Here is a 23299-nt window from a genome sequence, read left to right on the forward strand (position 1 = left end):
TGTATAGATGTTCCCAGAGATGGGTTGCAGCTAGAAGGGCATCGGCTGCATAAAACATGTGCTGGATAAGCTGGTGGTTCATTCTGCTGTGGTGACCATAGATTAATAAAGGAACTAACCAAAAAGAAAATGAACGTATGAACTAATTAAATCTGGTGACAGATGTTCAAGAGAGACCTCTGCTGTCTCCACATGTACTAACTTTACCAACCTGCATGTCAAAAAAAAAAGTTTTTCACTCATATTTTTGGTTTGTTTTACAAGAAAATTGCGAAGCTAGCATCATAAACAATCATTTCGTCATGTGTTTTTAAGATCAGAAGAGAAGTGACATGTCTTTACAAAACAAAATGCACACATTTCCATGAACTCTTGACCATAATTTATGAGGTCTTTAGGTAGATCAAAGCAGTAGTTCAAAGCAAAAGGTCAAAAGCACAGCAAACAAACAACTCCACCCAAAATATTTAGGTATAAATGCAGACACAACAACACTCAAAGCTTCTGTTCACAACACTGCAGACGAGAATTAAGTTTGTTGTATTTGTTCATCAGAAACAAACACTTGGATATTTTGGTAAGATGCATTATCACACACACATGTGCTCTCACACAAAACATTTTCATATGATATATTTTTATTGTTTTCTTTTTTCCTTATCTCGTACATGTTATGCAAATTACATATATTTCTGTATGTACGTGTTGTATTTTAGAGAGCACACTGGTGAAGACTCAAGAGAGGATGGGGAAACCTGTCCTGTTGTATGTTATAGGACTGCTGTCTTTTCTTGCCAGTAAGCCAAAATTTCAATATTAAATATTACAATAATCATAACTCACTTGTCCATTATTAATATTTAGATATTAAGTGATAAGCTGTTTTTATGATGTAAAACAGAACATAACTCTTCTGTTCTTTCTCCATTAGGTGAAACAGATGCAACAGGTAAAAACTTTCAAAAATAAAATATAAAATCATATTAAATATACACACATATATATAGTTGAAGTCAGAATTATTAGCCCCTCTTTGATTTTTTTTTTCTTTTTTATTTATTTTTTAAATGATGTTTAACAGAGCAAGGGAATTTTCACAGTATGTCTGATAATATTTTTTCTTCTGGGAAAAGTCTTATTTGTTTTATTTTGGCTAGAATAAAAGCAGTTTTTAATAATAATAAAAAAAACATTTTAAGGTCAAAATTATTACCCCTTTTAAGCTATATAAAGAAAAGATTGACGCAGCTTCTCTGACTGCAGCAAATTTAGTTTTTGCTGTTGATATTTGCCACCAATTAATCAGAAAGTGACGATTTTTTTTTCTTTTGATGTTTGGATGAAAATGCTGATTAATTTCCACGTCTTTTATGCGACATTCCAATTTTGCTCTTAAATTTAATTTCATCTTTGGACGGAAACAGCTATTTATATCACTTTAGAAATAAAGGTGACCACATCTGTGCCATATTTCTGAAAGTTCCTTTTTAAAAGGACAGTTTTCTTGAAGCTGATTACTTGCAATCTTACACAAAGTTTTCAATGAAAAGTTATTATTTACTGCTACTTTGAAGAAGCATGTATCGTTCACATTTGACACAAATGCTGTAGAATTAATATGAATGATTCTTATAAGATTGATAATGATGTTTTATTGTTCACACTTTAGCCCCAACTGATTTTCTCCCTTTTGGGAATGGAGACACACTAAACCCTGTGTCAGATGATGGAAGCTCTCCGGCCATTACCTTGACGCAGCCTATCACCTACTTTGGAAACACATACAATATAGTCTTTGTAAGAACTGATTTGTGGTTGCAGATTTGATAAAGTACAAATAAAAATGTTGCATTGTGAAATACGATGATCTGAATACTTGTTCTGCCATTTTAGGTCAACAACAATGGCCAGCTAACATTTACTGCACCATTGTATGAGTACAACCCCATGGTCAAATCAGAACGTGACATTATTGCTCCCCTGTGGACAGACCTTGACAATACACAAGGTGGAAACATCTCCTATAGAGTGTTTACAAGCAGCGATGTACTTGCACAAGCCACTGCAGCTGTTAATCAAAACTTCCCTAGCATACCTTTTGTGGCTACCTCATTGTTTGTCGCTACCTGGGTGAATGTGCCATACTTTGATGATGAAGGGGTAAGAGCTATAGTATTCTTTTGGTTTTTTAATGAATGGTCCATTTTGCTTGTTTGGAAAGATTAAAATGCCATCTTTTGGTGTTTTTTAAGGTGGTCACTGTTCAAGTGGCTTTAGTCTACAACCTTCAACGCACTTTCATCCTATTTAACTATGCGAGTACTCCTGCAACAACAGGAAATTGGATGGTGAGTGAAGATTTAAGCCCAGTTCAGATGACTTGATGATTTGCTTGACATAGGGGCAGGTGTGTCAAACTCAGTTCCCAGGTAGGGTTGCACCAATTGTTTATAAGTTCTTGATTGTACTGGAATGTAGAGTTTTAGTAACTAGCTAGCTTGTAACAAAATTTGTTTTTACTTCAGTTGCACCACATGTTCTTAAGGCAGAACATAGCTAGTAGGTCATAAGCTATCTGCAAAGTAGATCTCAAGATGCTCTAGATCAGGGATCACCAAACTTGTTCCTAGAGGGCCAGTGTTCTGCAGATTTTAGCCCCAACCCTAATCAAACACCCTTGAACAAACTAATCAAGGTCTTACTGTATACTTGAAACACCCAGACAGGTGTGTTGAGGCCAGTTGGAGTTGCAGGGCACCTGACCTCCAGGAACAAGATTGGTGACCCCTGCCCTAGATGCTCAAGTTATGCAATGCCGAGTCTGAATTATAGTTAACCAGGAGCTAAAATATTGTATTTCAAGAGTTCACACTTAGCTGATGATTGATTATAAAGCTTATTTGGCATGCTGTCCTGAGAGAGAGAGCCATGAGCTCATAAGATGCTTGAGCCTAGGGCTCTGTCCCGCTTGCAAGGCGAAAGGAGAGTTTGAGCTCAGGTGTAGTAGCTAATTAACAGATAGTGATTGCTCTTAAGAGATAACTACTTACTAGAAGCATGTCTACAGTGCTGATTTGGATTAGTCGATTCACTTAAGTTGCGTGTTTTTGGACGGTGGGAGGAAACCGGGGAACCCCGGGGATACCCACGTGAGCACATCAGCAGTCCATTCACCATACTTTTTGCAGGCGATCAATCTTTCCCTGGTGTTTTTATTGAAGAGAAGTGGCTTTCTTTGCTGCCCTTCTTGACACCATGCCACCTTCCAAAAGTCTTCACCTCCCTGAGCGTGCAGATGCGCTCACACCTGCCTGTTTCCATTCCTGAGCAAGCTCTGCACTGGTGGCACTCTGATCCTGCAGCTGAATCCTCTTTAGGAGACAATCCTGGAGCTTGCTGGACTTTCTTGGAAGTCCTGAAGCCTTCTTAACAAGAATTGAACCTCTTTCCTTAAAGTTCTTGATGCTCCCATAAACTGTTGATTTAGATGCAATCTTAGTAGCCTTAATATTCTTGCCTGTGTAGCCATTTTTATGCAACACAATGATGGCTGCATGCATTTCTTTGCATGGTTAACAATGGAAGAACAATAGCTGCGTCCCAATCCACATACTATCCATCCTAAATAGTATTTGAAAATAGAATTAGTATGTCCCAATGCATAGTATGTTGAAAAGAGTATGCCAGAGGTTCCCAGATGGTTTGCAATTTCCAGTAAAAAAAATTATTGTAAACCGTCCATAATCTAACCACTGATATTGCCCACAATACATTGCGCCTTGGATATGAATTAGATTAGAACTACAAACGTGTGTGAAAAGTGTAAATAAACTACAAACATGCTGGACGTCCTAGACCAATTGTCAAGCAGAGAGGCTTCGGTAAAGATGTATGAATGACTGTTAGTCAACATCTAGCCCACTGGAAATATTTAAAATCGCATTACCTGTGTTATATTTCATCTGCAACAACAATACTGAACATATATAAAGATGCGTTTGGACGTCTGATCGTCTGAATGCATAATTACCCAAAGATCTGAGATTTCTCTGCATGAAAGACTCGTGAATGGGAGATTATCCTGCAGCTGCTTCTTCAATAAGGTAGCAAGTTAAATATGGCAGAAATGTGGCTGGTGTGTGGATGATTGACAGGGAGCATAACTTAGCAACACAATAATCTGTTGAAGAGGAAGTAGTATGTCCCAAAGCTTGTATAATCTTCTGTTGCACACTGGAAAGTACAAACTTTTTCTTCACAAAAAAAGCACATACTTTTAGGGCGCAGTATACTGTAAGTATGCGAATTGGGACGCAGCAAATAACATCAAGCATCGCCCTCATCTTAGCATGTTAAGTCTGCCATTCTAACCCAATCAGCCTGACATAATGATCTCTGGGCTTGTGCTCGTCAACATTCTCTCTCAGTTAACAAGATGATTACTAAAATGATCTCAGCATGACAGCAATGAAATGCAGAGGAAAGTTTTTTCAGGATTAAGTAAATTTTTATGGCAAAGAGTGACTATGCAACTCATCTGATCACTCTTCATAACATTCTAGAGTACACTCTCAGAAATAAAGGTATGCAAGTTGTCACTGGGGTGGTTCCTTTTCAAAAGGTACAAACTTGTACCTTAAGGTCCATATTAATACCTCAAGGGTACATATTAGTACCTAAAAAGTACAAAAGTGTTCCCCTTAAACTTTTAGGTACTAATATGTATTTTTAAGGTACCAATATGGAACCTTTAAGTGCAAACGTGTACCTTTTGAAAAGGTAGCACCCCAGTGACAACTCACATACCTTTATTTCTGAGTGTATATGCAAATTGCTATTGTAAAATCTTGAGCAGTAACTTTTCCAATTTACAATATGTATGTATTTCTCAAAACTTTTGGCCACTACTTTAGAAATCATGCAATGATTGATCCCAAAGCAACATGTAGTGTTGCATATTTGGTATCCACGACAAGTCAGAATTGTATCCAGACAAAATCGCATAACCTGACAAAGTGAATGTTGCAACCTACAATAAAAATTGTACAGTCTAAACAGGGCTTTGAATATTTGCAAATTACAGAGCTATATGAGGAAATATGTTCATTAATTTTTTGTATTACTATGTTTACTTCTTCAGGCTGGTTTTCACTCAATGATCCTTCACAGATCTTTCACAATTCCAGTAAACGCTGTCTCAGAACTCGCATCAAGCAGCAACATCAATATTAATGGTCAATGGTCTTTCCATGTTGACGGCGCTCAAACCTGTAAGTCAATGTTTCAAACTTTATATTTCTGAGCTTATGTTTTGATAGCAGAACCACACAATTTCATGTCATAAATGCATTTCCCAGTGCCAGCCAACTTTCTTGAACCCGATGGAAAAATATTGAACCCAGCTGCTGACAATGGATCATCTGGAGCTATTATTCTGCAGCAGCCTTTCAAATACTTTGGACGGACATACAGTCAAATATTTGTAAGCATTACATTCCTATAGTATTCCTATTATAAAGTGACAAGTACTGTATGTTACAGGTTGCAAATGTCTTAAAACTACTTTCTAAAAACTTTTAGGTAAGCAACAATGGATATCTCTCATTTACTGACCCACTGTCTGGCAACACTCTTACTTTGAATTCCGGAAAAGACATCATTGCTCCTCTTTGGACTCATCTTGACAATACTTATGGTGGAAGCATCTCTTATAGCAAGAGTGCAAGCAGTAATGTGCTGGCACAAATCACAGCAGCGGTCAAGCAATACTTCCCCAACATACCTTTTGCAGCTACGTCAGTATTTGTTGCCACCTGGGTTGGTGTGCCATACTACAGTGGAGCAGGGGTAAGATTTACAGTGAACCTTCATTTTTAATCAACTGTTCATCTTGCCTTTTCAATCGTTTTAACTGTTTTCTATTGGTGTTTTGAAGTTGGTCAGTTTCCAAGTGGTTTTAGCCTACAATGTTCATCGCTCTTTTGTCCTGACCTATTACGGGGATGTTGCACAAACAGGACAGCAATGGCAGGTAAGTGAAGAGCTAGTCCTTGCACATTGTCAAAATAACAATAATAAGTCCTAATATTGTAGTCCACTTTGTAGTAACTGCACACTGAATCATTTATTAAGCAACAGCAACTAGTTAATTCATCATTAAAGCATTAACTCTACAATGATAGACATTTGTAAGCAGTTTAGAAATACAGCTACAAATGCTGTATTCTTGACTTAAAGGCACATGTATTATGTGCTTAATGGTTGTATTTTCAAACATTGTATACTAAATTAAGTTTACTTTTTCACTACAAAATTATAGTTGAAGTCAGAATTATAAGCCCCCCTGAATTATTAGACTGCTTGTTTATTTTTTCCCCAATTTCTGTTTAACAGAGAGACTATTTTTTCAACACATTTCTAAACATAATAGTTTTAATAACTCATTTCTAATAACTGATTTATTTTATCTTTGTCATGGTGACAGTAAATAATTTCACTAGATATTTATCACTTAGACACTTCTATTCAGCTTAAAGTGACATTTAAAGGCTTAACTAGATTAATTAGGTTAACTAGGCAGATTAGGGTAATTAGGCAAGTTATTGTATTACAATGGTTTGTTCTGTAGACTATCGAAAAAATATATAGCTTACAGGGGCTCATAATTTTGTCCTCAAAATGGTGTTTAAAAAATTAAAAACTGCTTTTATTCTAGCCGAAATAAATCAAATAAGACTTTCTCCAGATGAAAAAAAAAATATTATCAGACATACTGTGAAAATTTCTTTGCTCTGTTAAACATCATTTGGAAAATATAAAAAACTAAAAAAATGAAGGGGCTAATAATTCTGACTTAACCTGTAAGTGTAGCATTTTTCAAACCAGTTATGTAAGAGTAGTTTGTGGATTTGTAAGGTCATTTAGAATGAGTAAGTAAATGATTAATAAACTATTCGAGCGAACATATTCTGACATATAGTAATAGTAAATAACACTTGATATGTATTTTTACAAGAATAAAAACTGCACCGGAGGGCTAATCATTTGGCTTGTTATCAAGCATTCTGTCATTAGTTTTCTGTTTAGAATATAGCTGAGCCTTTAAATGTTATTTAGAAGGGATTTATAAAGCATAAAATGTCCTCATTTTCGATTAGGTCACGAAATTGCATGCAGTTGGGTTATTTGAAGCATTTATTAACATCCAGGGTAACTATTATTATATTAATGAATAATAAGATACAAAAATTGTAACTCTAATAGTTTATTAATCATTTACTTTCTCATTATGAATGATCTTAAAAAGCACCATCTACTCTTGAATAACTGCTTTGTAAATAAAGTGATAATAATTTAGTAATAAAAAAGATAATTAACTAAATATGAAAATACAGCCATTAAGCATATTATACATGTGCTAATAAGTCAGGAATATAGCCTTTGTAGCTGTAGTTATAGTCACACTTTATTTTGATGGTCCGTTTGTTGAAGTTACAATGCATCTACATGCATAAATTATAAGTAGACTGTTAGGTTGGGGTTAGGGTTGGTGTAAGTTGACATGTACTTACAACAATTCTTATAGACAGTTAAATGTCTGTTGGATGTCTGTGTTAACATATATTAATCAGACAGTCTACTAATACTCGAATGGACTATCAAAATAAAGTGTTACTGTAGTTATAAACTGCTTACTAATGTCTTATTAATGTAGGGTTAATGCTTTACAAATGATTGAATAACTATTTGCTAATGCTTAATAATGATTCATAGTTTGCCGTTTTAAAGTGTTACCAAAAAGGTTTTCTTTGTTTATTACCCTCCCTGTTTCTAAGTTAATGGAATCTTCTTTACTCCTACAGGCTGGCTATAGCACGGTGGACTCTGTCAGCTCGTTCATATCTCCAAAAAACACTGTCTCAGAACTCGCATCAAGGAGCAATATCAATGTGACTGGTTGCTGGGCTTATCAAGTCGATGGATCTCCGAACTGTAAGCCCACAAGTATTATAAATGTTGACAGCAAGGTGCTCTTGGGGCAGGGATGAAGGGAGTTACTAACATTTGTGGACACCACGCCGTGTTCAAGCAGAAAAACCTGAATGTCATTATAAAGTTTGGCTTGAGCACAAACCTTCGAACATTTAGTGTTTAAAATTTGGATGACTGGGGCGAGGCTTGAATGGGTGGGCGCAAAACGAAGAGCAGGTGGGGATAGTGGGTGCGCGAAGTGAAGAGTGGGGGAAGGTCTGAAGGGGGTCTGTTGTGCTGCATGCGAACTAGAGCAGGAGTTTTGGGTTTGATGCGCATGGGGACTGTACCAAAAAGGTGGCCGGACCGAACCAAAAAGCTGGTGGGGGGGTGGGGTAGGCTGGAATTCCTGGAGTTTTCCATGAGAAAGTACAATACGGGAGATGGGTCTGAAATACGGAGGAATCCAGGTAAAAACGGGAATGTTGGCAGATATGCTTGAGCATAAAAAAAAAAAGAAGTAGTAATTTAATTTGTGTAACACTCAACATCCATTATTCTAACATCCTTATTTAAATTAGTTGTGTACCAAGTCAGAAGCAGCAAAAAAAAAAAAAAAAACAATAAGCAACATGGTAAGCGAGAGCATCTTTAGTGAATTCCACTATAAAATGCATAACCACGTAGTTTTTAGTGTAAATGATACATAAATAAAAAAATGTTTAACCAGTGCAGTTCTTGTGATGTTTTGCTTTCATATGAACTAAATAAGGCTTTTTATTTACCTGTTCCTCAGTGCCAGCTAATTTCCTACCATTTGGGAATGGAGAAATTGTAACTCCCCGTTCGGATAATGCCAGCTCTGAAGCCATTGTATTGCAGCAGCCTTTTAAATATTTTGGACGCACACTGAATCAGACCTATGTAAGAACTGTTTTTGTCACTTTTCACAGCAATAGCCTTTTGAATCGGCTTTCATCAAAGTCCACAAGTATTCTTAAATGAGCAAAAATAAAAGCTTTACTTTCTTCAGAGTTTGACTATTCATAAATGTTTTCTCCTGTATTTTAGGTGAATAATAATGGCCTCCTAACGTTTACCAAACCACCGACCGACTGCATTCCCCTTCTGAATTCTGGAAGAGACGTCATCGCTCCGCTTTGGACTCACTTTGACAACAGACGGGGCGGAACCATTTCTTATAGGGAGGATACAAGCAGTGCTGTACTGGCACAAGTCACTGCAGCTGTTAAACAATATTTCCCTAACATAGCTTTTGCTGCTTCATCGGCTTTTGTTGTTACTTGGGACAGCGTGCCATACTATAATGGTGCAGGGGTAAGATCAAAACATTGTTTTTTTAGTGAATTAATGTTGTCCGATAAAGGGTGTAAAGATTTTAATGGCATTTGTTGGTACTTGAAGGTGGCTACTTTCCAAGTGGTTTTAGTCTCCAGTGTTCAGCGCTCTTTTATCCTACTGAACTATGGAAATATCTCAGAGCCCAAACAAACCTGGGTGGTAAGTGGACTCAGATCCTCATACATCTGTTAAATTAAACAAAAGTTGAAAGAATTTGCCTTTGCTTCACTTTTCATTGTAGCAAAAGTCAATTACATTTGTAAAAACTGAGGAGCTAAAATGATTAATTTATGTCTATAGGCTGGTTATGGCACGGTGGACTCTGTCAATTCTTTCACAATTGAAGTATCAAATGCCTCAGCACTCTCATACAGCAGCAATACCAATGTGAATGGTCGCTCCTCTTTCCAAGTTGATGGCACACCAAACTGTAAGCCTGTGAAAGCAAAGCTCTGTCTTAACCTCTACCTTTGTGAACTTGTGCTTCTTCAGCACAACTAAAGAATTCATTCTTGCTATTTTTTTGTCTTAGTGCCAAGCAATTTCCTACCTTCAGGGGATGGTGAAGTAGTGAACCCCACTTCTGATGATGGAAGCTCGGGTGCCATTTTCTTACAGCAGCCTTTCAAATACTTTGGACGTACATATAATCAGATCTTTGTAAGCATTACTTTTTCACACCACCATTTCAGCTACAGGTCATTTACACACCCCTCATGTCTAAAACATTCTTTTGAAGTATTTTATTAACCAACCATAAAATGTATGGTCCTCAATTCTAGCTGAACAGCAATGGGTTTCTAACATTTACTGGGCCGCTGTCTGCCTACAACTCCTCTCTGGTTTCTGGAAGAGACATTATTGCTCCTCTTTGGACTCAACTTGACAGTAGACATGGAGGAACCATCTCCTATATCAATACTGCAAGCAGTAAAGTACTGGCACAAGTCAACACAGTGGTCAAGCAAAATTTCCCTAACATACCTTTTGCAGCTACATCAGCATTTGTTGCCACCTGGGACAGTGTGCCCTACTATAATGGTGGAGGGGTAAGATCAACTAGAATCACTGATTTTTTTATCAATTGTCCATCTTGCTTAATCTAAAGTTTGACTGCTTTCTATTGGTGATTTGAAGGTGGTCAGTTTCCAAGTGGTTTTAGTCTACAATGTTCATCGCTCTTTTATCCTGATCTATTATGGAAATGTTGCACAAAAAGGACAACCATGGCAGGTTAGTGAAGTGTTAATTCCTGTACATTGTGGAAATGACAAAAGTGAGTCCTAATAAAGAGTTTAAAAGCAAAGGCTTGTCAATGCCGAAGAAAGTTTGCTTTGTTTCTTTCTTTGTCTCACTTTTTAAGACAAAAAGAAATTAATTATTTTATTTACTCTTACAGGCTGGCTATAGCACCGTGGACTCTGTCAGTTCCTTCACAACTCCAACAAACAGCGTCTCAGAACTGTCATCAAGCAGTAATGTCAATGTAACAGGTTTCTGGGCTTTGCAAGTTGATGGCTCACCAAACTGTAAGCCCATAAGTTTTATAACTGCTTTTAGAGCAGATGGGGGAAATTTACTAAAGATTTGTACTACTGCCGTGTTTGCATACAAATCCCGAACAGCATTTAAAGTTGAGCTTTCTCTCACACAGTGCAGCAGAAGGCACCCTTAATTGTTTTTAAATAGCCAATTCAGGTTCTAGATTGCAGTTGGCGAGTCAAAATACACAATCTTCGAAAAACTTTTCCTGATTGTAGTTGTCTGCTTTGTTCTCCACAACCTTGCATCCAGATGTAGCCTGCAGGTTGGGCAAGTTCCTTGGCCAAATTTCATTCAGCCGTAAATTGGTGTCCATAACAGGATAGTTCCACTACTGTATTAACCCAATTTTTGCAGTGAATTGGGTACTGACCGAATGTAGGGCACGCATAACAAAAAATAAAGAAGCATCTGGGCAAGTGAGCACATTTCATCTTTAGTAAATTCCCCTATAAAAATGTTTAACCAATTTTTATACTTGTTAGCTTTTGTTTTAATTTTCTGAACTAAAGGAACAATTCTCATTTACCTGTTCCTCAGTGCCAGCTAATTTCCTACCATTTGGGAATGGAGAAGTTGTAACCCCCCGTTTGGATAATGCCAGCTCTGATGCCATTGTATTGCAGCAGCCTTTCAAATATTTTGGACGCACACTGAATCAGACCTATGTAAGAACTGTTTTTGTCACTTTTCACAGCAATAGCCTTTTGAATCGGCTTTCATCAAAGTCCACAAGTATTCTTAAATGAGCAAAAATAAAAGCTTTACTTTCTTCAGCGATTGACTTTTCATAAATGTTTTCTTCTGTATGTTAGGTGAATAACAATGGCCTCCTAACGTTTACCAAACCACCGACCGACTGCATTCCCCTTCTGAATTCTGGAAGAGACGTCATCGCTCCGCTTTGGACTCACTTTGACAACAGACAGGGCGGAACCATTTCTTATAGGGAGGATACAAGCAGTGCTGTACTGGCACAAGTCACTGCAGCTGTAAAACAATATTTCCCTAACGCAGCTTTTACAGCTTTGTCAGCTTTTGTTGTTACTTGGGACAGCGTGCCATACTATAATGGTGCAGGGGTAAGATCAAAACATTGTTTTTCAGTGAATTAATGTTGTCCGATGAAGGGTGTAAAGATTTTAATGTCGTGTGTTGGTACTTGAAGGTGGCTACTTTCCAAGTGGTTTTAGTCTCCAGTGTTCAGCGCTCTTTTATCCTGCTGAACTATGGAAATATCTCAGAGCCCAAGCAATCCTGGGTGGTAAGTGGATTCAGATCCTCATTCATCTGTTAAAATAAAAAAAAAAACACAATAATTTGCCTTTGCTTCACTTTATACTTTTCATTGTAGTAAAAGTCAATTACATTTGTAAAAACTGAGAAGCTAAAATGATTAATTTATGTCTATAGGCTGGTTATGGCACGGTGGACTCTGTCAATTCTTTCACAATTGAAGTATCAAATGCCTCAGCACTCTCATACAGCAGCAATACCAATGTGAATGGTCGCTCCTCTTTCCAAGTTGATGGCACACCAAACTGTAAGCCTGTGAAAGCAAAGCTCAGTCTTAACCTTTACCTTTGTGAACTTGTGCTTCTTCAGCACAACTAAAGAATTCATTCTTGCTATTTTTTTGTCTTAGTGCCAAGCAATTTCCTACCTTCAGGTGATGGAGAAGTAGTGAACCCCACTTCTGATGATGGAAGCTCAAGTGCCATTTTCTTACAGCAGCCTTTCAAATACTTTGGACGTACATATAATCAGATCTTTGTAAGCTTTACATTTTCACACCACCATTTCAGCTACAGGTCATTTACACACCCCTCATGTCTAAAACATTCTTTTGAAGTATTTTATTAACTAATCATAAAATGTATGGTCCTCAATTCTAGCTGAACAGCAATGGGTTTCTAACATTTACTGGGCCGCTGTCTGCCTACAACTCCTCTCTGGTTTCTGGAAGAGACATTATTGCTCCTCTTTGGACTCAACTTGACAGTAGACATGGAGGAACCATCTCCTATATCAATACTGCAAGCAGTAAAGTACTGGCACAAGTCAACACAGTGGTCAAGCAAAATTTCCCTAACATACCTTTTGCAGCTACATCAGCATTTGTTGCCACCTGGGACAGTGTGCCCTACTATAATGGTGGAGGGGTAAGATCAACTAGAATCACTGATTTTTAATTAATTGTCCATCTTGCTTAACTGAAGTTTGACTGCTTTCTATTGGTAATTTGAAGGTGGTCAGTTTCCAAGTGGTTTTAGCCTACAATGTTCATCGCTCTTTTGTCCTGATCTATTATGGAAATGTTGCACAAAAAGGACAACCATGGCAGGTTAGTGAAGTGTTAATTCCTGTACATTGTGGAAATGACAAAAGTGAGTCCTAATACAGAGTTTAGAAGGAAAGGCTTGTCAATGACGAAGAGAGGTTTTTTTTGTCTCACTTAATAAGACAAAAAGAAATTAATTATTTTATTTACTCTTACAGGCTGGCTATAGCACCGTGGACTCTGTCAGTTCCTTCACAACTCCAACAAACAGCGTCTCAGAACTGTCATCAAGCAGTAATGTCAATGTAACAGGTTTCTGGGCTTTGCAAGTTGATGGCTCACCAAACTGTAAGCCCATAAGTTTTATAACTGCTTTTAGAGCAGATGGGGGAAATTTACTAAAGATTTGTACTACTGCCGTGTTTGCACACAAAACCTGAACAGCTTTTAAAGTTGAGCTTTCTCTCTCACAGTGCAGCAGAAGGCACCCTTAATTGTTTTTAAATAGCCAATTCAGGTTCTAGATTGCAGTAGGCGAGTCAAAATACACAATCCTCGAAAACTTTTCTTGATTGTAGTAGTCTGCTTTGTTCTCCACAACCTTGCATCCAGATGTAGCCTGCAGGTTGGGCAAGTTCCCTGGCAAAATTTCACTTAGCGGTAAATTGGTGTCCATAACAGGATAGTTCTACTACTGTATTTACCTAATTTTTGCAGTGAATTGGGTACTGACCAAATGTAGGGCACGCATAACAAAAAATAAAGAAGCATCTCATCAAGTGAGCACACTTCATCTTTAGTAAATTCCCCTATAAAAATGTTTAACCAATTTTTATACTTGTTAGCTTTTGTTTTACTTTTCTGAACTAAAGGAACAATTCTCATTTACCTGTTCCTCAGTGCCAGCTAATTTCCTACCATTTGGGAATGGAGAAATAGTAACTCCCCGTTTGGATAATGCCAGCTCTGAAGCCATTGAATTGCAGCAGCCTTTCAAATATTTTGGACGCACACTGAATCAGACCTATGTAAGAACTGTTTTTGTCACTTTTCACAGCAATAGCCATTTGAATCGGCTTTCATCAAAGTCCACAAGTATTCTTAAATGAGCTAAAATGGGAGCTTTACTTTCTTCAGAGTTTGACTTTTCATAAATGTTTTCTCCTGTATTTTAGGTGAATAACAATGGTCTCCTAACGTTTACCAAACCACCGACCGACTGCATTCCCCTTCTGAATTCTGGAAGAGACGTCATCGCTCCGCTTTGGACTCACTTTGACAACAGACGGGGCGGAACCATTTCTTATAGGGAGGATACAAGCAGTGCTGTACTGGCACAAGTCACTGCAGCTGTTAAACAATATTTCCCTAACGCAGCTTTTACAGCTTTGTCAGCTTTTGTTGTTACTTGGGACAGCGTACCATACTATAATGGTGCAGGGGTAAGATCAAAACAATGTTTTTCAGTGAATTAATGTTGTCAGATGAAGGGTGTAAAGATTTTAATGGCATTTGTTGGTACTTGAAGGTGGCTACTTTCCAAGTGGTTTTAGTCTCCAGTGTTCAGCGCTCTTTTATCCTGCTGAACTATGGAAATATCTCAGAGCCCAAACAAACCTGGGTGGTAAGTCGACTCAGATCCTCATACATCTGTTAAATTGGGAAAAAAAGTGAAAAGAATTTGCCTTTGCTTCACTTTATACTTTTCATTGTAGCAAAAGTCAATTACATTTGTAAAAACTGAGGAGCTAAAATGATTCATTTATGTCTATAGGCTGGTTATGGTTCGGTGGACTCTGTCAATTCTTTCACAATTGAAGTATCAAATGCCTCAGCACTCTCATACAGCAGCAATACCAATGTGAATGGTCGCTCCTCTTTCCAAGTTGATGGCACACCAAACTGTAAGCCAGTGAAAGCAAAGCTCAGTCTTAACCTCTACCTTTGTGAACTTGTGCTTCTTCAGCGCAACTAAAGAATTCATACATGCTATTTTTTTGTCTCAGTGCCAAGCAATTTCCTACCTTCAGGGGATGGAGAAGTTGTGAACCCCACTTCTGATGATGGAAGCTCGGGTGCCATTTTCTTACAGCAGCCTTTCAAATACTTTGGACATACATATAATCAGATCTTTGTAAGCTTTACATTTTCACACCCCCGTTTTAGACACAGATCATCTACACACCCCTCATATCTAAAACTTTCTTTTAAAGTATTTTATTAACTAATCATAAAATGTATGATCCTCAATTCTAGCTGAACAGCAATGGGTTTCTAACATTTACTGGGCCGCTGTCTGCCTACAACTCCTCTCTGGTTTCTGGAAGAGACATTATTGCTCCTCTTTGGACTCAACTTGACAGTAGACATGGAGGAACCATCTCCTATATCAATACTGCAAGCAGTAAAGTACTGGCACAAGTCAACACAGTGGTCAAGCAAAATTTCCCTAACATACCTTTTGCAGCTACATCAGCATTTGTTGCCACCTGGGACAGTGTGCCCTACTATAATGGTGGAGGGGTAAGATCAACTAGAATCACAGATTTTTTATCAATTGTCCATCTTGCTTAACTGAAGTTTGACTGCTTTCTATTGGTGTTTTGAAGGTGGTCAGTTTCCAAGTGGTTTTAGTCTACAATGTTCATCGCTCTTTTGTCCTGATCTATTATGGAAATGTTGCACAAAAAGGACAACCATGGCAGGTTAGTGAAGTGTTAATTCCTGTACATTGTGGAAATGACAAAAGTGAGTCCTAATAAAGAGTTTAAAAGGAAAGGCTTGTCAATGCTGAAGAATGTTTTCTGTGATTTGTTTCTTCTCTTTTTTTCTTGGCAGAAACGGAAATTAATTATTTTATTTACTCTTACAGGCTGGCTATAGCACCATGGACTCTGTCAGTTCCTTCACAACTCCAACAAACAGCGTCTCAGAACTGTCATCAAGCAGTAATGTCAACGTAACAGGTTTCTGGGCTTTGCAAGTTGATGGCTCACCAAACTGTAAGCCCATAAGTTTTATAACTGCTTTTAGAGCAGATGGGGGAAATTTACTAAAGATTTGTACTACTGCCATGTTTGCACACAAAACCTGAACAGCATTTAAAGTTGAGCTTTCTCTCACACAGTGCAGCAGAAGGCACCCTTAATTGTTTTTAAATAGCCAATTCAGGTTCTAGATTGCAGTTGGCGAGTCAAAATACACAATCTTCGAAAAACTTTTCCTGATTGTAGTTGTCTGCTTTGTTCTCCACAACCTTGCATCCAGATGTAGCCTGCAGGTTGGGCAAGTTCCTTGGCCAAATTTCATTCAGCCGTAAATTGGTGTCCATAACAGGATAGTTCCACTACTGTATTAACCCAATTTTTGCAGTGAATTGGGTACTGACCGAATGTAGGGCACGCATAACAAAAAATAAAGAAGCATCTGGGCAAGTGAGCACATTTCATCTTTAGTAAATTCCCCTATAAAAATGTTTAACCAATTTTTATACTTGTTAGCTTTTGTTTTACTTTTCTGAACTAAAGGAACAATTCTCATTTACCTGTTCCTCAGTGCCAGCTAATTTCCTACCATTTGGGAATGGAGAAGTTGTAACCCCCCGTTTGGATAATGCCAGCTCTGATGCCATTGTATTGCAGCAGCCTTTCAAATATTTTGGACGCACACTGAATCAGACCTATGTAAGAACTGTTTTTGTCACTTTTCACAGCAATAGCCTTTTGAATCGGCTTTCATCAAAGTCCACAAGTATTCTTAAATGAGCAAAAATAAAAACTTTACTTTCTTCAGAGATTGACTTTTCATAAATGTTTTCTTCTGTATGTTAGGTGAATAACAATGGCCTCCTAACGTTTACCAAACCACCGACCGACTGCATTCCCCTTCTGAATTCTGGAAGAGACGTCATCGCTCCGCTTTGGACTCACTTTGACAACAGACAGGGCGGAACCATTTCTTATAGGGAGGATACAAGCAGTGCTGTACTGGCACAAGTCACTGCAGCTGTAAAACAATATTTCCCTAACATAGCTTTTACAGCTTTGTCAGCTTTTGTTGTTACTTGGGACAGCGTGCCATACTATAATGGTGCAGGGGTAAGATCAAAACAATGTTTTTCAGTGAATTAATGTTGTCCGATGAAGGGTGTAAAGATTTTAATGTCGTGTGTTGGTACTTGAAGGTGGCTACTTTCCAAGTGGTTTTAGTCTCCAGTGTTCAGCGCTCTTTTATCCTGCTGAACTATGGAAATATCTCAGAGCCCAAGCAATCCTGGGTGGTAAGTGGATTCAGATCCTCATTCATCTGTTAAAATAAAAAAAAAAACACAATAATTTGCCTTTGCTTCACTTTATACTTTTCATTGTAGTAAAAGTCAATTACATTTGTAAAAACTGAGAAGCTAAAATGATTAATTTATGTCTATAGGCTGGTTATGGCACGGTGGACTCTGTCAATTCTTTCACAATTGAAGTATCAAATGCCTCAGCACTCTCATACAGCAGCAATACCAATGTGAATGGTCGCTCCTCTTTCCAAGTTGATGGCACACCAAACTGTAAGCCTGTGAAAGCAAAGCTCAGTCTTAACCTTTACCTTTGTGAACTTGTGCTTCTTCAGCACAACTAAAGAATTCATTCTTGCTATTTTTTTGTCTTAGTGCCAAGCAATTTCCTACCTTCAGGGGATGGAGAAGTTGTGAACCCCACTTCTGATGATGGAAGCTCAAGTGCCATTTTCTTACAGCAGCCTTTCAAATACTTTGGACGTACATATAATCAGATCTTTGTAAGTACTACATTTTTACACCACCATTTCAGCTACAGGTCATTTACACACCCCTCATGTCTAAAACATTCTTTTGAAGTATTTTATTAACTAATCATAAAATGTATGGTCCTCAATTCTAGCTGAACAGCAATGGGTTTCTAACATTTACTGGGCCGCTGTCAGCCTACAACTCCTCTCTGGTTTCTGGAAGAGACATTATTGCTCCTCTTTGGACTCAACTTGACAGTAGACATGGAGGAACCATCTCCTATATCAATACTGCAAGCAGTAAAGTACTGGCACAAGTCAACACAGTGGTCAAGCAAAATTTCCCTAACATACCTTTTGCAGCTACATCAGCATTTGTTGCCACCTGGGACAGTGTGCCCTACTATAATGGTGGAGGGGTAAGATCAACTAGAATCACTGATTTTTAATTAATTGTCCATCTTGCTTAACTGAAGTTTGACTGCTTTCTATTGGTAATTTGAAGGTGGTCAGTTTCCAAGTGGTTTTAGCCTACAATGTTCATCGCTCTTTTGTCCTGATCTATTATGGAAATGTTGCACAAAAAGGACAACCATGGCAGGTTAGTGAAGTGTTAATTCCTGTACATTGTGGAAATGACAAAAGTGAGTCCTAATACAGACTTTAGAAGGAAAGGCTTGTCAATGACGAAGAGAGGTTTTTTTTGTCTCACTTAATAAGACAAAAAGAAATTAATTATTTTATTTACTCTTACAGGCTGGCTATAGCACCGTGGACTCTGTCAGTTCCTTCACAACTCCAACAAACAGCGTCTCAGAACTGTCATCAAGCAGTAATGTCAATGTAACAGGTTTCTGGGCTTTGCAAGTTGATGGCTCACCAAACTGTAAGCCCATAAATTTTATAACTGCTTTTAGAGCAGATGGGGGAAATTTACTAAACATTTGTACTACTGCCATGTTAGCACACAAAACCTGAACAGCTTTTAAAGTTGAGCTTTCTCTCTCACAGTGCAGCAGAAGGCACCCTTAATTGTTTTTAAATAGCCAATTCAGGTTCTAGATTGCAGTAGGCGAGTCAAAATACACAATCCTCGAAAACTTTTCTTGATTGTAGTAGTCTGCTTTGTTCTCCACAACCTTGCATCCAGATGTAGCCTGCAGGTTGGGCAAGTTCCCTGGCAAAATTTCACTTAGCGGTAAATTGGTGTCCATAACAGGATAGTTCTACTACTGTATTTACCTAATTTTTGCAGTGAATTGGGTACTGACCAAATGTAGGGCACGCATAACAAAAAATAAAGAAGCATCTCATCAAGTGAGCACACTTCATCTTTAGTAAATTCCCCTATAAAAATGTTTAACCAATTTTTATACTTGTTAGCTTTTGTTTTACTTTTCTGAACTAAAGGAACAATTCTCATTTACCTGTTCCTCAGTGCCAGCTAATTTCCTACCATTTGGGAATGGAGAAATAGTAACTCCCCGTTTGGATAATGCCAGCTCTGAAGCCATTGAATTGCAGCAGCCTTTCAAATATTTTGGACGCACACTGAATCAGACCTATGTAAGAACTGTTTTTGTCACTTTTCACAGCAATAGCCATTTGAATCGGCTTTCATCAAAGTCCACAAGTATTCTTAAAGGGCCATGAAACCCCCTCGTTTCAGCAGGGTGTTTTCACACCTCTACTTTGGAAAAAGTCAGAAAAGTGGGCGTGTCCAGCTCTGTTTAGGGGGGAGTGTCGGAGGAAGAAAAGTGGGATGGTGTGGGAGTGTCTATTTGGGCACGCGCGAGTTTCAGAGTCAAAATACACACACACACACACACATACAGGAGAAAGTGATGGTGTTTAACCTACATGGACATCTGTAGTCGAATTATTTGCCAAATTATTAAATGGTGGACTTTAACTGCAGTTTGCCTCTTTCATTCAGGGAATTCATTCATGCCCCTCGCGACACACAAGATATTTGATTCGAGGAGCTGCTCTAAGCGTGTATTTTTCATGCAATGTTTGATACCGCACGGCGAATGAGAGAAAAAAACCCTCTGCATTTCCCAGAAACTTAGATGCACACGACAGGTAGTGTCAGAAAGCCGCGCGTGTTATTCCGGTCACTAAATGCGGTAAAAACCCTACACGAGGTTAAAGTTTGGTTGTGGTGCTAACGTGTTGACACTCTGTGCAATAGTTTGTTCGATACGAACAAACTGAATAAACAAAGAGCACTGGTCGCTCACTTACCAAATCTGTAGAGACAGGACAATCACCAGCAACTAGAGCCGCGTCTTTATTAAGAGGAGACTACAAACAAATCCAGATCTCAGCGTTTGCAGATGAGAACAGCTCTCAGGTAAACAATAATCCTCCTTAGACACGTAAGTTATTGTTGTCGAGCGTCGCGTACACTGTTAATCCACACGTGACTCTGAGCTCTCACAGAGAGAAAATGAAAACGAAACTTAACTGCAGCAAACTATGAAAGCAACACTTCACGCTTGTTTTGCCAACACAACGTGGCGTCTCTGTCCTGAAAACACGGTGATAGTAATGAATATTAATGAAGTTGCACAATAGAGCGCGCTGATTGGTTTGAACCAAGCCTTACTCATGCATTAATGCATCACACTGTAGGACGTAATAAGACACACTCTAGTACAGACGCCCAGTCTGCACGCTGGAATACACGCTATTATGTCATGACCGTGACGCAGCTTCAAAAATTCGTTTTAAACCGGAAGTACGAATTTGCTTGAAATAACGCAAAAACAACCAATTTACACTTTTTAGTGAAATATAGGTGTCCTAATAGTGTTTTTAGCAGTGTGGGACACATATACGACTGTCAACAGCTCAAAAAATGTGTTTTGGTGTTTCGTGACCCTTTAAATGAGCTAAAATGGGAGCTTTACTTTCTTCAGAGTTTGACTTTTCATAAATGTTTTCTCCTGTATTTTAGGTGAATAATAATGGCCTCCTAACGTTTACCAAACCACCGACCGACTGCATTCCCCTTCTGAATTCTGGAAGAGACGTCATCGCTCCGCTTTGGACTCACTTTGACAACAGACAGGGCGGAACCATTTCTTATAGGGAGGATACAAGCAGTGCTGTACTGGCACAAGTCACTGCAGCTGTTAAACAATATTTCCCTAACATAGCTTTTACAGCTTTGTCAGCTTTTGTTGTTACTTGGGACAGCGTGCCATACTATAATGGTGCAGGGGTAAGATCAAAACATTGTTTTTCAGTGAACTAATGTTGTCCGATGAAGGGTGTAAAGATTTTAATGTCATGTGTTGGTACTCGAAGGTGGCTACATTCCAAGTGGTTTTAGTCTCCAGTGTTCAGCGCTCTTTTATCCTGCTGAACTATGGAAATATCTCAGAGCCTAAGCAAACCTGGGTGGTAAGTGGATTAAGATCCTCATTCATCTGTTATAATAAAAATAAAAAAACACAAGAATTTGCCTTTGCTTCACTTTATACTTTTAATTGTAGCAAAAGTCAATTACATTTGTAAAAACTGAGAAGCTAAAATGATTAATTTATGTCTATAGGCTGGTTATGGCACGGTGGACTCTGTCAATTCTTTCACAATTGAAGTATCAAATGCCTCAGCACTCTCATACAGCAGCAATACCAATGTGAATGGTCGCTCCTCTTTCCAAGTTGATGGCACACCAAACTGTAAGCCTGTGAAAGCAAAGCTCAGTCTTAACCTTTACCTTTGTGAACTTGTGCTTCTTCAGCACAACTAAAGAATTCATTCTTGCTATTTTTTTGTCTTAGTGCCAAGCAATTTCCTACCTTCAGGTGATGGAGAAGTTGTGAACCCCACTTCTGATGATGGAAGCTCAAGTGCCATTTTCTTACAGCAGCCTTTCAAATACTTTGGACGTCCATATAATCAGATCTTTGTAAGCTTTACATTTTCACACCACCATTTCAGCTACAGGTCATTTACACACCCCTCATGTCTAAAACTTTCTTTTGAAGTATTTTATTAACTAATCATAAAATGTATGGTCCTCAATTCTAGCTGAACAGCAATGGGTTTCTAACATTTACTGGGCCGCTGTCTGCCTACAACTCCTCTCTGGTTTCTGGAAGAGACATTATTGCTCCTCTTTGGACTCAACTTGACAGTAGACATGGAGGAACCATCTCCTATATCAATACTGCAAGCAGTAAAGTACTGGCACAAGTCAACACAGTGGTCAAGCAAAATTTCCCTAACATACCTTTTGCAGCTACATCAGCATTTGTTGCCACCTGGGACAGTGTGCCCTACTATAATGGTGGAGGGGTAAGATCAACTAGAATCACTGATTTTTAATCAATTGTCCATCTTGCTTAATCTAAAGTTTGACTGCTTTCTATTGGTGATTTGAAGGTGGTCAGTTTCCAAGTGGTTTTAGCCTACAATGTTCATCGCTCTTTTGTCCTGATCTATTATGGAAAAGTTGCACAAAAAGGACAACCATGGCAGGTTAGTGAAGTGTTAATTCTCATACATTGCGGAAATGACAAAAGTGAGTCCTAATATTGAGTTTAAAAGGAAAGGCTTGTCAATGCCGAAGAGAGTTTTTTTTTTTTTGTCTCACTTAATAAGACAAAAAGAAATTAATTATTTTATTTACTCTTACAGGCTGGCTATAGCACCGTGGACTCTGTCAGTTCCTTCACAACTCCAACAAACAGCGTCTCAGAACTGTCATCAAGCAGTAATGTCAATGTAACAGGTTTCTGGGCTTTGCAAGTTGATGGCTCACCAAACTGTAAGCCCATAAATTTTATAACTGCTTTTAGAGCAGATGGGGGAAATTTACTAAACATTTGTACTACTGCCATGTTAGCACACAAAACCTGAACAGCTTTTAAAGTTGAGCTTTCTCTCTCACAGTGCAGCAGAAGGCACCCTTAATTGTTTTTAAATAGCCAATTCAGGTTCTAGATTGCAGTAGGCGAGTCAAAATACACAATCCTCGAAAACTTTTCCTGATTGTAGTAGTCTGCTTTGTTCTCCACAACCTTGCATCCAGATGTAGCCTGCAGGTTGGGCAAGTTCCCTGGCAAAATTTCACTTAGCGGTAAATTGGTGTCCATAACAGGATAGTTCTACTACTGTATTTACCTAATTTTTGCAGTGAATTGGGTACTGACCAAATGTAGGGCACGCATAACAAAAAATAAAGAAGCATCTCATCAAGTGAGCACACTTCATCTTTAGTAAATTCCCCTATAAAAATGTTTAACCAATTTTTATACTTGTTAGCTTTTGTTTTACTTTTCTGAACTAAAGGAACAATTCTCATTTACCTGTTCCTCAGTGCCAGCTAATTTCCTACCATTTGGGAATGGAGAAATTGTAACTCCCCGT

General features: G+C 38.3%; 1 protein-coding gene across 1 annotated transcript; it reads left to right on the forward strand.

Annotated features, from left to right (window-relative positions):
- Positions 1 to 506: 506 nt before the first annotated feature.
- Positions 507 to 18569, forward strand: LOC137489164 (uncharacterized). The gene is made up of 42 exons (XM_087307956.1): positions 507 to 577; positions 717 to 797; positions 932 to 949; positions 1670 to 1797; positions 1894 to 2160; positions 2253 to 2348; positions 5141 to 5270; positions 5358 to 5482; positions 5581 to 5847; positions 5936 to 6031; positions 7863 to 7992; positions 8768 to 8895; positions 9043 to 9309; positions 9397 to 9492; positions 9634 to 9805; positions 9866 to 9993; positions 10116 to 10382; positions 10471 to 10566; positions 10733 to 10862; positions 11416 to 11543; positions 11691 to 11957; positions 12044 to 12139; positions 12289 to 12418; positions 12521 to 12648; positions 12771 to 13037; positions 13124 to 13219; positions 13375 to 13504; positions 14057 to 14184; positions 14332 to 14598; positions 14685 to 14780; positions 14931 to 15060; positions 15163 to 15290; positions 15413 to 15679; positions 15766 to 15861; positions 16029 to 16158; positions 16718 to 16839; positions 16987 to 17253; positions 17340 to 17435; positions 17585 to 17714; positions 17817 to 17944; positions 18067 to 18333; positions 18420 to 18569. Exons 2-42 carry the CDS (start codon positions 746 to 748, stop codon positions 18567 to 18569), a joined length of 6237 nt encoding a protein of 2078 aa, XP_087164082.1. The 5' UTR covers positions 507 to 577; positions 717 to 745.
- Positions 18570 to 23299: the final 4730 nt, after the last annotated feature.

Source organism: Danio rerio, chromosome 23 (assembly GCF_052040795.2).
Source record: "Danio rerio strain M-AB ecotype USA chromosome 23, GRCz13ab, whole genome shotgun sequence".
In the NCBI taxonomy this organism is placed as follows: Eukaryota; Metazoa; Chordata; class Actinopteri; order Cypriniformes; family Danionidae; genus Danio; species Danio rerio.